Source organism: Rhinoraja longicauda, chromosome 32 (assembly GCF_053455715.1).
Source record: "Rhinoraja longicauda isolate Sanriku21f chromosome 32, sRhiLon1.1, whole genome shotgun sequence".
NCBI lineage: Eukaryota > Metazoa > Chordata > Chondrichthyes > Rajiformes > Arhynchobatidae > Rhinoraja > Rhinoraja longicauda.
In genome coordinates, this window is record NC_135984.1 from 7,318,814 (window position 1) to 7,334,745 (window position 15,932).

At 47.2% G+C, this 15,932-nt stretch overlaps 1 protein-coding gene across 10 annotated transcripts in view; it reads left to right on the forward strand.

Annotated features, from left to right (window-relative positions):
• Positions 1-15,932, forward strand: part of ncam1a (neural cell adhesion molecule 1a) — a 372,742-nt gene that overhangs the window by 239,875 nt on the left and 116,935 nt on the right. For 6 of the 10 annotated variants that reach the window (XM_078426956.1, XM_078426961.1, XM_078426957.1 and 3 more), the window contains exon 9: positions 5,182-5,211. The exons of the other annotated variants lie outside the window; for them this stretch is intronic. In XM_078426956.1, the coding sequence (XP_078283082.1) occupies positions 5,182-5,211 (30 nt within the window). The remainder of the gene's footprint in view (positions 1-5,181; positions 5,212-15,932) is intronic. 10 annotated transcript variants of the gene reach the window in all.

Sequence of the window (15,932 nt, forward strand, 5' to 3'; positions counted from 1 at the left end):
TTATGTCCGTGGTCTCATTCCCACTCGCGCTGTGAGGATGGGATGCTCCCTGCAGCTCTGCACTGCCGGTGAATCATGTCCTCATCTCTTGGTTGCCAAGCAACGAGTATCGTCCCAGGGCTCGTCGCAGCTGCCTCGGTCCGTTAAAGCAGAGCTCCTCGAGATCGCCCATTGACCTGGCTTTCCCCTCAGATGCTGTCTTGTTATATTCATCAGATCCTACCTCACATACACATGCTGACGACTCCCCAGCCTGCCTCCCAATTACAATTCCTGCTGATCCAACGCTTCAAATCCACTTCCCTCCACCATCATCCCAATCTATATTTACATCAGCGTTCAATCTTTGGTGCTCAGCCGGTGAACAAGTCAGGAGTCGAGATTGTTTAATTATCACGTGGCACCCTCACTTGCTGCAGCTCACCAGGTCCATTTACGCAACAACACCACAAATGTTGGGCTGGGCGGCACGGTGGCACAGCAGTAGAGCTGCTGCCATGTTGGGCTGGGCGGCAAGGTGGCACAGCGGTAGAGCTGTTGCCTTACAGCGCCAGAGACCCGGGTTCCATCCTGACTATGGGCGCTGTCTGTACAGAGTTTGTACGTTCTCCCCATAACGGTGTGGGTTTTCTTCGGGTGCTCCGGTTTCCTCCCACACTCCAAAGACGTACAAGTTTGTTAATTAATTGGCTTGGTAAAATTGTAAATTGTCCCTCGTGTGTGTCGGACAGTGTTAATAAGCGGGCGTCGCTTGTCAGTGCAGACCCGGTGGGCCGAAGGGCCTGTTTCTGCCTCGTATCTCTAAACTACATCAGCCTAATTCGATCAGCCATGATTGAATGGCGGAGCAGACTTGATGGGCCGAATGGCCTAATTCTACTCCTATCCCTTATGACCCTTATAACTAAAACTAAAACCAATTAGCCTAAATGGACATCATGACGTTTTTGCCCCATGTGTGGCTCATGACTCTTTGTACTTTGTTCCTTAGACCTTACTGTGGACTTTAGAGATACAGCAGGCTCCATTTGATAGGCTGCTCGTTTCCTTTGGCGCCTGGATAGCTGCTGACCCAGAAACGTTCATGCCAGTAGCTTTTTGCCAACAGCCTTTTACATTTTAGAAATGATAACGGCAATTTGGGGAAAAGGAGCTGGCTTATTGCAGTTTAAACACCAAGGTTTGAAAGGTGTTCCGTTGTGAAATGGAACAATGGCTGGGAATTCACCCCTTACTGGAAGGCTAGGCAGGTCTCAGTCCCCTCATGCAGTAGTTTAGATCGCTGCTCAATGGAGGCAGCACCGACCCTGGGGGGAGAGAATTGTCCCAAGCACGTGAGCGGTAAATGAAGTGTATCTCCTCTGCATTGCGCGCCTGAAATTTGCAAAGCCTCAAGCTACAGAAATAAACGTGCCATCCTATTTCGAGAGGCACCTTGGAAATTACCCCTTCAGTACGTTTGCTTTCCCAAATGAGAAAGATTGCAGTATCTGACTGGGAGCCTCTCTGTCTACCTTCAGTCGGGTTGGAGAGGGAAACTCGAAACAAAGGACTGCAGATGCTGGCAGAAACCAAAGAGACACAAAGAAACAGCTGGAGAAAGAAACAGATTCCCTCTCGAAAGATAAACACAAAGTGCTGGAGTACCTCAGGGGGTCAGGCAGTATCTCTGCCTGATTAGGTGATGTTCGGTTCCATCCATAGGTGACGGTTTGGGTCAGGACCCGTCTTCGTGCTGATCTGAAGTGTCACCTATTCCTTCTCTCCAGAGACGTTGCCTGACTCGCTGAGTTACTCCGGCACTTTGTGTCCATCTTTAAAGAGGGGATCTGTTCCTTTCTCCAGCCCCACCTTGTGTCCTGTTGCTGCCGCCGTTAGCCGAGTTGGCCGTCTAGCTTCTCGGACGCCTGCCTTGCAGCGGGGGGGGGGGGCTTTAAACGATCGCATGGGTGTGGCCAGAAAGTCTCCTGTGTTAACTTAGAGATTGACAGCGGGGCTTTGAGACTTTCCGTGAGGGACGATTGCTGGAACATTCTGCTCTTTGTGATGCTTGGAGCAGAATGGGACCTCGTGAACTGTGGTCAGCGGCTCTGGGGGTAAGGAGGTCATAGCCTGGAGCTCAGATGTATGGGGAAGGTGGGTGGCAGTGAGATGCTGAGTTATTCACCGTAAGGGCGGCGCGGTGGCGCAGCGGTAGAGTTGCTGCCTCACAGCGCCAGAGACCTGGGTTCGATCCTGACCACGGGTGCTGTCTGCACAGAGTTTGTACGTTCTCCCCGTGACTGCGTGGGTTTTCTCTGGGTGCACCGGTTTCCTCCCACACTCCAAAGACGCGCAGGTTTGTAGGTTAATTGGTTTCTGTAAAATTGTCCCTAATGTGTAGGATGCGAAATGGGATTACAGAACAGGTGTACGGGTGATCGATGATCAGCACGTACTCGGTGGTCTGAAGGACCAGCTTCCACGCTGTATCTCTAAACCAAACTAAATTAAACTAAGAACAAAGCTCCAGCATAACTGCTGGGATGAATGTAGAGGGGAAATGCATGCTGTGCAATGTTGTATGCTACTGCATGGGTCTGCACCTCCATGCATTAGTGCCTCATCCAGAATAGGCTGCATGTTGGAGGAAGTCAGTTATATTCTGTTACGTAAACATTCTGCGATAATATTCGTTGGTGCATCCAGGAACAGCCAAACGAATCAGAAACCCAAATCTCAAAAGGTTTGCTTGTAGAGAATCCTTCCATCTCCACCTACAGTCGCTACTACAGCTGAGATTGGTTGGGTTCACAGCTTCTTCTGAAGTACGAAAGGGTTAATATTGGCAACTGCACCTTTCCTCCGAATATAGACACGAAATGCTGGAGTAACTCAACGGGACAGGCAGCATCTCTGGATACAAGGAATGGGTGACGTTTTGGGTTGAGACCCTCCTTTTCAATCCGAAACATCACCCGTTCCTATCCATAGATGCTGCCTGCCCCGCTGAGTTATTCCAGCATTTCGTGTCTATCTTCGGCGTAAGCGAGCATCTGCAGTTCCTTCCTACACACATTTCCTCCACCTGTTTGAGCACAAAAACCATAAAATAAATTTAGTGAGTGTAGGACCTTCAGTTTGACATTTAAAAAATGACAAAGTATGTTGTAAGCAAACATTGTGTGCACATTGATGCGGTGTAGGTGTGGGAAGGAACTGCAGGTGCTGGTTTATACCAAAGGCAGACACAAAATGCTGGAGTAACTCAGCAGGTCGGGCAGCATCACTGGAGAAAGAATAGGTAACGTTTCGGGTCGGAACCCTTGTTCAGATTGAAGAAGAGTCTCGACCCGAAACGTTTCCTATTCTTTCTCCAGAGATGCTGCCTGGCCGGCTGAGTTACTCCGGCATGTTGAGTCTATCTTCAGAGAATGTCCATTGCGCTGCTGGTCACAAGAAGGACATGGAACCCTGGGTCAACCAGTGGCCCAAGTTGACGTTCATGTGCATGGGACCATTACACCGCTGGCTTTTAAATTAAGTATGGACTTAGAAAGCGAGGTTGGCTGTAAACATGGTCACGGGGTGATTGGGTTTATGTGTGAGGAGCGTTTGAAAGCTCTGGATCTGTACTCGCTAGTGTTTGGAAGGGTGAGGGGAGATCTCATTGACACGTGTGTGGAAAGGAACTGCAGATGCTGGTATGTACCGGAGATAGACACAAACTAACTCAGCGAGTCAGGCAGCATCTCGAGGGAAAAATGGATGGGTGACATTTCGGGTGGGGACCCTTCTTCAGACTGGAGACTTGAGTCTTAAGTAGGGTTCTGAGCCGAAACGTCACCCATCCTTTTTCTCCAGAGTTGCTGCCTGACCCGCTGAGTTATGTCGCTGAAACGTACCAGATAATGAAAGGCCTAAATAGAGTGGACGTGGAGAGGATCTTTCTGATAATGGGGGAGTCTAGAACCAGAGGGCACAGCCTCAGTATAAAAGGGCGAACCTTTAGAAGGGAGATGAGGAACTATTTCGTTAGCCAGAGGGTGGCGAATCTGTGGAATTCATTGCCACAGAAGGCTGTGGAGGCCGACATTGTAAAGCAGAGATTGAAAGATTCTTGATTCGTAAGGGTGTTAAAGGTTATTGGGAGAAGGCTGGAGAATGGGGTTGAGAGGGAAAAATTGATCAGCTGTGATTCAATGGTGGAGTACACTCGATTGGTTGAATGGCCTAATTCTGCTCCGATGTCTAATGAATGGTCTTATAGAGTCAACACCACCTTGCCCCATTGACTGGGATCGCACCCGAATCTTTGCCCTGGTTAGGAGGATGCATAGCAGAGGACCTAGCGACCAGCAGTTTCTTGCTGGCACTCCCAGGACTTCATGGAGGGTCAAGAGTGGTGCATGTGGTCTGAGCTTACACCCTCTCCTTGTCAATGGGTCTGCCTGTCCCCTGCTCCAACAACTGCATGAAGCTCACCGTATCCCGTGCTCTGGCCAGTCTCACGGAGAAACATCCGGGAATGCCTTCCACCTCAAAGGGGTGTGCGGGACAAGTTCTAATCATTGTGGAAGTGTCTCAACTCCCTGATGCTGTAGATACACAATCGCCATCAAACTTATGGTCATTTTGTTGTTAAAATCTCGGTTTCATTGGCTAAGTATCTTCACGCCACAATGATTGGGCCTGGATATCACAATCATTTATTTTCCGAGCTCGGCTAATGTGAACAGTCTCTCTGAAGACCAATGGGAACCTAGCACTGGTGAAGATGATAGACACAGAGCTGGAGTAACTCAGCGGGACAGGCAGCATCTCCGGAGAGAAGGAATGAGTAACATTTCGGGTCGAGTGCCTTCTTCAGACTGGTAAGTGATCCCTAACCAGTCTGAAGAAGGGTCTCGACCTGAATCGTCACCCATTCCTTCTCTCCAGAGATGCTGCCTCACCCTCTGAGTTACTCCAGCTTTTTGTGTCTATCTTCGGTTTAAACCAGCATCTGCAGTTCCTTCTTACACACTGGTGAAGATGATGATCTTTCTCGGCTTACAGTGGCCAAGGTTACGATGTACTTGCATAAGGTTTATAGAGATTGTTGCCTGCACAAAGCATCGTTATTTACACGGAGCGGGCTGTGCATGTTCATGATGTCAATGCGTATCTAAAGTTCTTGTGTTTCATGTTTCTCTCCTCCAGGCTTCATGGACTCGGCCGGTGAAACTAAAGGTATGGCTACCAATTTGTAGCCAAACTCTCTCTAACTCTTTAACCAACTCTACTAGTGACAGCGAGTTTTAAAAACTAGTCACTAAAATTAACCAAACTAATGCAGATTATAATAGAAAATAGGTTACTCATGGACAGAACTGAGAGAATTGAAAGCTCCAAATTGCTGACACAGGTTATTTTTCACGTTATTGTTCATTTGCATGTATATTTTGAGGAAACAGGTGAACGGTGATGTAGACTGATGGACACCACAACTTATTGAACAGGTTTAGCAGTGGGTTTGTCCTCTGTTGCTTGAGTGAAATGTATGTAGACTTCCCGTTGTAAATAATGTCTAAAATCCATGTCCACTGCATGGAAGTTAGTGTGGCCAAATTGTGGAAGGCAGGTATCATGCTGATGTGCTAAAATAATACTTTTGCACCGGGAATCAATTCTATCACCATTGTTAAAATAATGCAATGTATTTCAATTTGGACTGTCCAATTATCAATCTGATGTTCCCCATAACTGAGTTAGATAGAGCTCGAGGGGCTAGTGGAATCAGGGGATATGGGGAGAAGGCAGGCACGGGTCACTGATTGTGGATGATCAGCCATGATCACAATGAATGGCGGTGCTGGCTCGAAGGGCCGAATGGCCTCCTCCTGCACCTTGTTTCTATGTTTCTATAACTCATGTATTTTTTTAAGTACATTTAAAACGACTGAGTGTTAAATACATTTTATTTCTGAGCTCCGTCAAGTAATAACACGTTTGCCAAATACATTAAAGATGTGACTTAAAGCGGGGCCTATTTTGGGAAGTTACACACCTCCCTGTGCAGCGTACCGGCACCTCTTAGGGCTAAGGGAATCAAGGGATATGGGGAGAAAGCAGGAAGCGGGTACTGATTTTGGATGATCAACCATGATCATATTGAATGGCAGTTTACTGGCTCGAAGGGCCGAATGGCCTGCTCCTGCACCTATTTTTCTATGTTTCTCTTAAAAAGTAAAAAAATAATAATTTGGTCAACAGTTGCCAACAGAGTCACGGGAAGTTTATCAGCGCCTTTTCACCTGCAAGTAAGAGAAGCGCTGACAAAAACCTACCAGCTGTTGGAGGGCAATGAGAAGCTTTGGTTCCTTGATCTTAGTGTTTAACTCTTGAGGTGACACCTGTACATTAATGTTCAAAATGGTGAAGCCTTGTTGTATTGTTGTATTCATACAACTGTGTTGCATTTATGCAATACAGTAAACTTTGTCAAGTCAGCTCACAAGATATATTCACAAAATGCTGGAGTAACTCAGCAGGTCAGCCAGCATCTCGGGAGAGAAGGAATGGGTGACGTTTCGGGTCGAGACCCTTCTTCGGCTCACAAGATACGTGTGGGCGGCTGCCAGGGGTGGTGGTGGAGGCAGATACGATGGTGGCATTTAAGAGATTTTGTATTGGCATACGGATGTTTAGTTTATTATTATCACGTTAATGGATTATGTGCAGAGAGATAAGAGTAGGTCTTGGTTGGAATCATGTTCAGGATACAGGTTATTGGCCGAACGGCCTATTCTTGTGATGTACTGTTCTGTGTCATTTTACATCATCTCTAGTTACCCCGTCATAATGCATCTGGTGACACGGCGACGACCCAGGTTCAATCCTGACCTCGGATGCTCTCAGTGTGGAGTTTGCACGTTCAGTGGGTTTCCCCCGGGCGTTCCAGTTTTCTCTCACATCACAACGACGTGTGGGTTTGTAGGGTACTTGGCCCGAGTGTGGAGGGGAGTGGATGCGAAAGTGGGATCGATGGCCGGCGTGGACTGGGTGGGCTGATGGGCCTGTTTCCACACTGACGTTCAATCATTCAATTAATGCTGCACGAAGGAGTGGAGAATCCCTGCTCCCACGACCTTATCATTAAGCTCGTGGAAGAGACAACGGTTGGGGTAAATAGACCACAGATTGCCAGGAAGTAGCAGCTTTTATGAGTTGATTTTTATAAGAAAGAGTCCAAGGTTGTAAAACATCTTTAGATTTTAGACTTTACAGATTCAGCATGGAAACAGGCCCTTTGGCCCATCCACTCCGTGCCCACCAGCGATCACGCCGCACACTAGCACTATCCTGCACACTGGGGACACTTTACGATTTTACTGAAGCCAATTAACCTACAAACCTGTTCGTGATTGGAGTGTAAAAGGAAACTGGAGCACCCGGAGAAAACCCACGCATTCATGGGGAGAACGTACAAACTCCGTACAGACGGCACTCATAGTCAGGATCGAACCCGGGTCTCTGGCGCTGTGAGGCAGCAACTTTACCGCTGCGCCATCGTGCCGCCCTTTGTCCACCTCCGCAACCCAGAGGTTGTTGCAACAGTTGTACACAAAACCACCTCGGAATGCATTGCGCTGATATTCAGAATGTCAAGTACAAATGTAATTGGAACAATTTCCGTACGATAACACTGTGAATCCTTTAGCACTTAAGTATTTGAAACCTGCTTTATCTTAATTTATTGGTGGCAATAAATTAAGGTTACTAATCAATGTGTGTGGAATTTATTCAAATTTGCCACTTCAGCAAGCAAGTATCAGTGAACTGACCTTCATGAATTAGCATGATGTTGAACACCTTTTCAAAGAGTAGACCCACACAGCTCAGGTGTTGACAATAGACAATAGACAATAGACAATAGGTGCAGGAGGAGGCCATTCGGCCCTTCGAGCCAGCACCTCCAATCAATGTGATCATGGCTGATCATTCTCAATCAGTACCCCGTTCCTGCTTTCTCCCCATACCCCCTGACTCCGCTATCCTTAAGAGCTCTATCTAGCTCTCTCTTGGCCCTGCAGTTTACATTACCACGCGCACATCTCGAGCACACTTTGTGCATTGCACATTGGGGAAGACCTATGGGAAACTTGTGAAGTTAAGGAAAACCTTAGGAAAAGCACTAGTGTGATAAAAGCATATTGATAAATAGTAATTTATTGAAATGTGGATTTAAGTTCAGTAAGAAACTACATTGTCTCCAGAACCTAGCCACAATGATTTTCTGGAGTAACTCAGTGGGTCAGGTAGCATCTCTGGAGGTCTTGGATATTTCGGGTCGGGACACATCTTGACTATTTCTAAGCGTGCCGGTGCAGCTGAGTAACGTTCAACAGCACGGAGACCAGCTGATGGGCGACGAGGTTTGATGGCTTTCCGTGCTGTCAGTGACGCTGTGTCCTCTCACCATGCCGGGCTGTAAGGTGGCAGAGTCAGGGTCAGATTAACCTGCCCGCTGTCAACTGCTGTAACCGGCTGTAACTATGGCTGCTCACCATCTGGTGATTACCAGCCCTGCAGCATTGCACAGCACTAATTGCTTGTTGGACAGTTCAGACCTTGAACACATGAAGAATACCAATATCCAGCCTTCTTGCAGTCACCAATTCAATTTGTTGCACTCTGTAAAACGGGTGGGGGGGGGGGGGTATAGAGCAAGGTAAAGGTGTTTTTTTTTAATAGCTAAAGTTTATTAAAGCTAAAAATACTGAAGACCATACCTTACATAGTTTAATAGAGTATCTGCACAGCTTCAATAGAGGTGTAGAAACATAGAACTGCAGATGCTGTCTTGGGCCCCCTCGGTCATGGCTGACCATGGGTGATGCATCCTAGTTGGCTGCTTGCTCCACACCTCGACTAGAGCAGCGTCGCTTGTGGCTGAAGAGACCAATGTGGGAGTGACAGTCTCTGTCGCAAAGGTCACATTTGTGTGCGGTCTCTGGTCTGTTGAAGTTGCCGCGCTCCTTTCTGCGTGCCCGCATCTGCACTTTGCTGATGAATACACAAAAGGACACAAAGTGCTGGAGTAACTCGGCAGGTCAGGCAGCATCTCTGGAGAACATGGAGAGACCCTTCTTTAGACTGCAGGAGGGTCCCGACTCAAAGCACCATTTTATCCCCCACTTTTCTTACTACAATCAGTCTGAAAAAGGATCCTGACCCAAAACGTCACCTACCCATGTTCTCTAGTGATGCTGCATGATTCACTGAGTTACCCCAGCATTTTGTGTCTTACCTTTAGTATAAGCCAACATTTGCCATTCCTATTTATTACAATATATCCAATTCATGTTCTGGAAACTGGTTATGACAGCTACCTGTATAGGAATAGCCAAGAGTTCATGGTTTCTGGGCTGAAAACACGAGTCATAGTCATACAGTGTGGAAACAGGCCCTTCAGCCCAATTTGCTCACACCGATCAATCTACACTAGTCTCGTCTACACTCTGCGCTTGGCCCATATCCCTCTAAACCTGTCCTATCCATGTACCTGTCTAACTGCTTCTTAAACGCAATAGTACCTGCCTCAACTAACTCCTCTGGCAGCTTGTTCCAGACACCTTTGTGTGAAAAAGTTACCCCTCAGATTCCTATTAAATCTTTCCCCCCTCACCTTAAACCAATGTTCTCTGGTTCTCGATTCCCCTCCTCCAGGCATCTACCTGATCTATTCCTCTCATGATTTTGCACACCTCGACAAGGCCACCCCTCTTCCTCCTGCGCTCCAGGGAACAGAGTCCCAGCCTGTTCACCCTCTCCCTACAGCTCAGGCCCTCGAGACCCGGCACCATCCTGGTAAAGTGCAAAGGGGCAAGTGGGGAGCAGTGGGCTGGCATTTGAAACATCCCTCGGTGACAAGCGAGAGCGCTGTCTCTTTAATAATTCATGAAGCCGGAATGAAAAATATCACATCAACAACAAAAAAATGCCATCTTATAAAGAGCAAAGGTGTCAGAGCGCAGTAATTACATTCGTGGCTGAAAATCTGACCATTTCTTGACTTGCCGACCGAATGAATGATTCAGAATATTTCACTCAGATCTGTTAAGGTTAACGGCAACGCAATGTTGGGAGATATTTCACTGCATGTTATGTTGGTATTAATTTAACAATTGACAGGCGACAAGATGCTGGTGACGTGGGCTGTATACGTGCCTGGAACTCACTGCCAGGGGTGGTGGTGGAGGCGGATACGGTGGTGGTGTTTAAAGGGCTTTTAGACAGGCACGTGGATACACAGGGAACGCAGGGATATGGATCACGTGCAGACGGAGGAGATTAGTTTAGACAGGCACGTGGATACACAGGGAATGCAGGGATATGGATCACGTGCAGACGGAGGAGATTAGTTTCACTTGGCACCATGTTCGGTACAGTCAGCGCGCGGCCCGTTTCGGTGCTGTACTGTTCCGTTTTATGTTAAATCCAGCAGGGAGTTTGGTTGGAACAACATTTAGGGGCAGCACAGTGGCGCAGCGGTAGAGTTGCTGCCTTACAGCGCCAGAGAGCCGGGTTTGATCCTGACTGCGGGTGCTGTCTGTGCGGAGTTTGTACGTTCTCCCTGTGACCCCATGGTCTTTTTCCGGGTGCTCCGGTTTCCTCCCACACTCCAAATACGAAGAGGTTTGTAGGTTTGTTGTCTTCAGTAAAGTTGTACATTGTCCCTAGTGTAGGATGGTGTTCGTGTACGGGGTGATCGCTGGTTGGCGCAGACACAGTGGGCTGAATGGCCTGTTTCACGCTGTAAAGTCTAAACATTATCCAGTGGGGTATCAGATTTGTTCGTCAGGGAATTATGTGTGTAGAGACACAAGAAACTAGGTGCTGGAATCTTTGGTTTAACACAAAGTGCTGGAGTAACTCAGCGGGACAGGCAGCTTCTCAAGAGGATAGCCAGAAAAAAATGGAATAACTCAGCGGGACAGACAGCATCTCTGGAAAGAAGGAATGGGTGATGTTTCGGGTCGAGAAGACATGGATAGGTGGCGTTTTCGGTCAGATCTCTTCATACTGATTGTAGTGGGGCAGTTAAAGCAAGAAAAGAGATAGGATTGGGACAATGCTTGGCAAGTGATAGGTGGATACAGGTGAGGGGGGCTTAATTGGCAGATGGGTGGAGACGGTGAAAAAGGCTGGTGAAGAGGACATGGTGGATTAATCTGCATGGATAAGCTATATGTTGAAAAGGTTGTTTGTGAGAACTTCTGATGCACCTCAGCTGAAGTTCGGCAATACCCCACGGTCGATGATGGACCTGGGCAGGCGGAGAGGTTGGTTTAGTTTAGTTTAGAGATACAGCGTGGAAACAGGCCCTTCGGCCCACCGAGTCCATGCGGACCAACGATCGCATGTACACCTGTTCTATCCTCCACTCTTGGGGCAATTTACAAATTGCCAAACAAATCTACAAACCTGCACATCTTTGTGATGTGGGAGGAAACCGGGGCACCTGGAGAAAACCCACGTGATCACAGGGAGAATGTTCAAACATGCAAACACTGCACCCGAGGTTATGATCGAGCCAGGGTGTCTGGCACGCTGAGGAAGCAGCTCTACCAGCCACTTTTTTTGCCTTTTGTTCTCTAGAGTCATACAGTGCGGAAACAGGCCCTTCGGCCCAACTCGCCCACACTGGCCAATGCCCTCAATTCATGTACGGTCACAAGTGTCAGCGTATGCATGAACTTTACTGAATACTCAGTGTGGATTAGCCTTAATGTAACTCTATAAGACAGAGTGCCTGGGACGTGAGCTGTAAACGTGTTCCTTGATGGTCGCTGGTGTCTTGGATTGCTCCTCATGTCAGTTATCAATTGTAGTGTGCGTCAGTAATCAATATTCAACTTGATCTCTTTAATTAATGTAACCTACGGGCTTGTTAGAGGTAGCTGATGCAAAAGACCCTCTGACTGTCTCACGAATAATCTTAGTCAAGTTTCAAGGCCTGTGTTTAAGAGTTTAGAGATGCAGTGTGGAAACAGGCCCTTCGGCACAACAATTCTACACCAACCATTGATCATGTGTTTGGGAAGGAACTGCAGGTGCTGGTTTACACCAAAGGGAGACACAAAGTGCTGGACTAACTCAGCGGGTCAGACAGCATCTCTGGAGAAAAGCAGTAGGTGACGTAAGGGACCCAACCCGAAACGTCACCTATTCCTTTTCTCCAGAGATGCTGCCTGACCCGCCATTATACCGACCATTAATCACCAATAACACGAGTTCCATGTAGTCCCAATATCACATCCTACACAGGAGTTGGCAATTTTACGGAAGCCAATTAACCTGCACGTCTTTGGAGTGTGGGAGGAAACCGGAGCATTGGAGATCATTTTTCAATGTTCTATAGATTCAGGATCAGTTCCTGTGGATTGGAGGATAGCAAAAGTTATCCCACTTTTTAAGAAAGGAGGGAGAGAGAAAATGGGTAATTATAGACCAGTTAGTCTGACATCAGTGGTGGGGAAGATGCTGGAGTCAATTATAAAAGACGAAATTGCTGAGCATTTGGATAGCAGTAACAGGATCATTCCGAGTCAGCATGGATTTACGAAGGGGAAATCATGCTTGACAAATCTACTGGAATTTTTTGAGGATGTGACTAGGAAAATTGACAGGGGAGAGTCGGTGGATGTGGTGTACCTCGACTTTCAGAAAGCCTTCGACAAGGTCCCACATAGGAGATTAGTGGGCAAAATTAGAGCACATGGTATTGGGGGTAGGGTACTGACATGGATAGAAAATTGGTTGACAGACAGAAAGCAAAGAGTGGGGATAAATGGGTCCCTTTCGGAATGGCAGGCAGTGACCAGTGGGGTACCGCAAGGTTCGGTGCTGGGACCCCAGCTATTTACGATATACATTAATGACTTAGATGAAGGGATTAAAAGTACCATTAACAAATTTGCAGATGATACTAAGCTGGGGGGTAGTGTGAATTGTGAGGAAGATGCAATAAGGCTGCAGGGTGACTTGGACAGGTTGTGTGAGTGGGCGGATACATGGCAGATGCAGTTTAATGTAGATAAGTGTGAGGTTATTCACTTTGGAAGTAAGAATAGAAAGGCAGATTATTATCTGAATGGTGTCAAGTTAGGAGGAGGGGATGTTCAACGAGATCTGGGTGTCCTAGTGCATCAGTCACTGAAAGGAAGCATGCAGGTACAGCAGGCAGTGAAGAAAGCCAATGGAATGTGTGCCTTCATAACAAGAGGAGTTGAGTATAGGAGCAAATAGGTCCTTCTACAGTTGTACCGGGCCCTGGTGAGACCGCACCTGGAGTACTGTGTGCAGTTTTGGTCTCCAAATTTGAGGAAGGATATTCTTGCTATTGAGGGCGTGCAGCGTAGGTTCACTAGGTTAATTCCCGGAATGGCGGGACTGTCGTATGTTGAAAGGCTGGAGCAATTAGGCTTGTATACACTGGAATTTAGAAGGATGAGGGGGGATCTTATTGAAACATATAAGATCATTAGGGGATTGGACACATTAGAGGCAGGAAACATGTTCCCAATGTTGGGGGAGTCCAGAACAAGGGGCCACAGTTTAAGAATAAGGGGTAGGCCATTTAGAACGGAGATGAGGAAGAACTTTTTCAGTCAGAGAGTGGTGAAGGTGTGGAATTCTCTGCCTCAGAAGGCAGTGGAGGCCAGTTCGTTGGATGCTTTCAAGAGAGAGCTGGATAGAGCTCTTAAGGATAGCGGAGTGAGGGGGTATGGGGAGAAGGCAGGAACGGGGTACTGATTGAGAGTGATCAGCCATGATCGTATTGAATGGCGGTGCTGGCTCGAAGGGCTGAATGGCCTACTCCTGCACCTATTGTCTATTGTCTATCTGTCACAATTGCATGAACTGTAAATCTACTGCTCATATTAGTAGCTGTTCACTTGGTCTTGACAGTGGCATTTAAAAGACATTGATAGGCATATGGATATGCAGGGAGTGGAAGGTCATGGATTATGTCCAGGCAGATAAGGCTTGGTCTTTGCATCATGTTTGGCACAGACATTGTGAACAAAGGGCCTGTTCCTTTGCTGCACTTTTCTGAGGAAGGGTTCCAACCTAAAACGTCATCCATCATTTTCCTCCAGAGGTGCTGCCTGACCCGCTGATTTACACCAGCATTTTGTGTCTATCTTCAGTATTAACCAGTGTCTGCAGTCACTTTCTGCACACTGACCTTTTCTGCTGTATGTTCCATGTCAGGCATCAGTAGGGTTGCCAACTGTCCCGTATTAGCCGGGACGTCCCGTATTTTGGGCTAAATTGGTTTGTCCCCACCCTTGTCCCGTATTAGGCCCGTTCACTGTAGGCCCAGACAGTGTAGGCCCGGACAGTGTAGGTGCGGACGGTGTAGGCCCGAACCGTGTAGGTCCAGAGGGCCGGGCGCCGCCTAACTCTAATCCTTTTGCATCATTCCATCGCTCTGTCATTGAAGGAACACTGAGCAGTGACCAGCACATGATGCGTTATTAATATCCAAAGAAAACTAGCTTGTATCATACTCAGCGAGACCAAGCTGAACACGTCCGCTCAGTTTGCCTAAACCTACCTGATCTCCTGGTTGCGCAACTCTTTAACTCCCTCTCCCATTCCCACACTGACCTTTCTATCCTGGGCCTCCTCCATTGTCAGAGTGAGGCCCAGCGCAAATTGGAGGAACAGCACCTCATATTTTGCTTGGGTAGCTTGCACCCCAGCGGTATGAGCATTGACTTCTCTAACTTCAAGTAGCCCTTGCTTTCCCTCTCTCTCCATCCCCTCCCCCTTCCCAGTTCTCCGACTACATTTTATCTCTCTCTCGCCCACTCCCCTGACATCAGTCTGAAGAAGGGTCTCGACCCGAAACGTCACCCATTCCTCTCCAGAGATGCTGCCTGTCCCGCTGAGTTACTCCAGCATTTTGTGTCTATCCAGAACTTGTACTAAATCCTTGTGCAAGGATTCTTAATTGTATTAGCAAATAGCTGGTGTCTTAATTGCTAATTCTATATTACACTATGAAGCACCTCTGTTAAAATATTTAGGCAGGTACTTCAAAAATCTGTTCCCGTAAACAGTGTACTATGAAGTTCACTCTATCTTTGAGGCACTTAGAAGTTATTGTGATGATTTTTTTTCAATAATGCCTACACATTATGGCTTTTAATTTGATCCTGTGGAAAAAAAACCCTATTGAAGTATTCCAATCAGATAAATGATAATTACGGTTTAAATATTTGAAGAACCTGGCATAATGAAAATTGGAAGATGAAAATTAAATGCAGAATGAGGTATTAGTGATCAGGTTGATGGTTTTGTTTTTGCACAACTGGAAATTCTCAATTATTTTCAGACACTGCCTGTCGACAACAGATCAGTCTGTGTGGACATCTTTGTGTTTTAGTTTACTTTCGTTTAGAGATCCAGCGCAGTGTGTTCCGGTGCAGAGCTGAGCCTGTAAGGTGTACAGGGTAGTTTGCTCAGACTCTTGCTTTCTATACTCTACCACCTTGGTCTAATCAAGTCACATTTTTAATTGTGAATTTAAATATCGGTCTGAAGAAGGTTCTCAACCCGAACTCAACCCATTCCTTCTCTCCGGAGATGCTGCCTGTCTCACTGAATTACTCCAGCATTTTGTGTCCATCTTCAGGCCCTTCGGCCCACCGAGTCCGTGCCGACCAGCGTTCCCCGCACACTAGCACTATCCTACACACACCAGAGGCGATTTAAAATTATACTGAGTCAATTAACCTACAAACCTGTACGTCTTTGGAGTGTGGGGGAAAACCAGAGATCCCAAAGAAAAACCACGCAGGTCACGGGGAGAAAGTACAAACTCCGTACAGACAGCACCCGTAGTCAGCATAGAAACGGGTTCGCTGACGCTGTAAGGCAGCAACTCAACCGCTGCG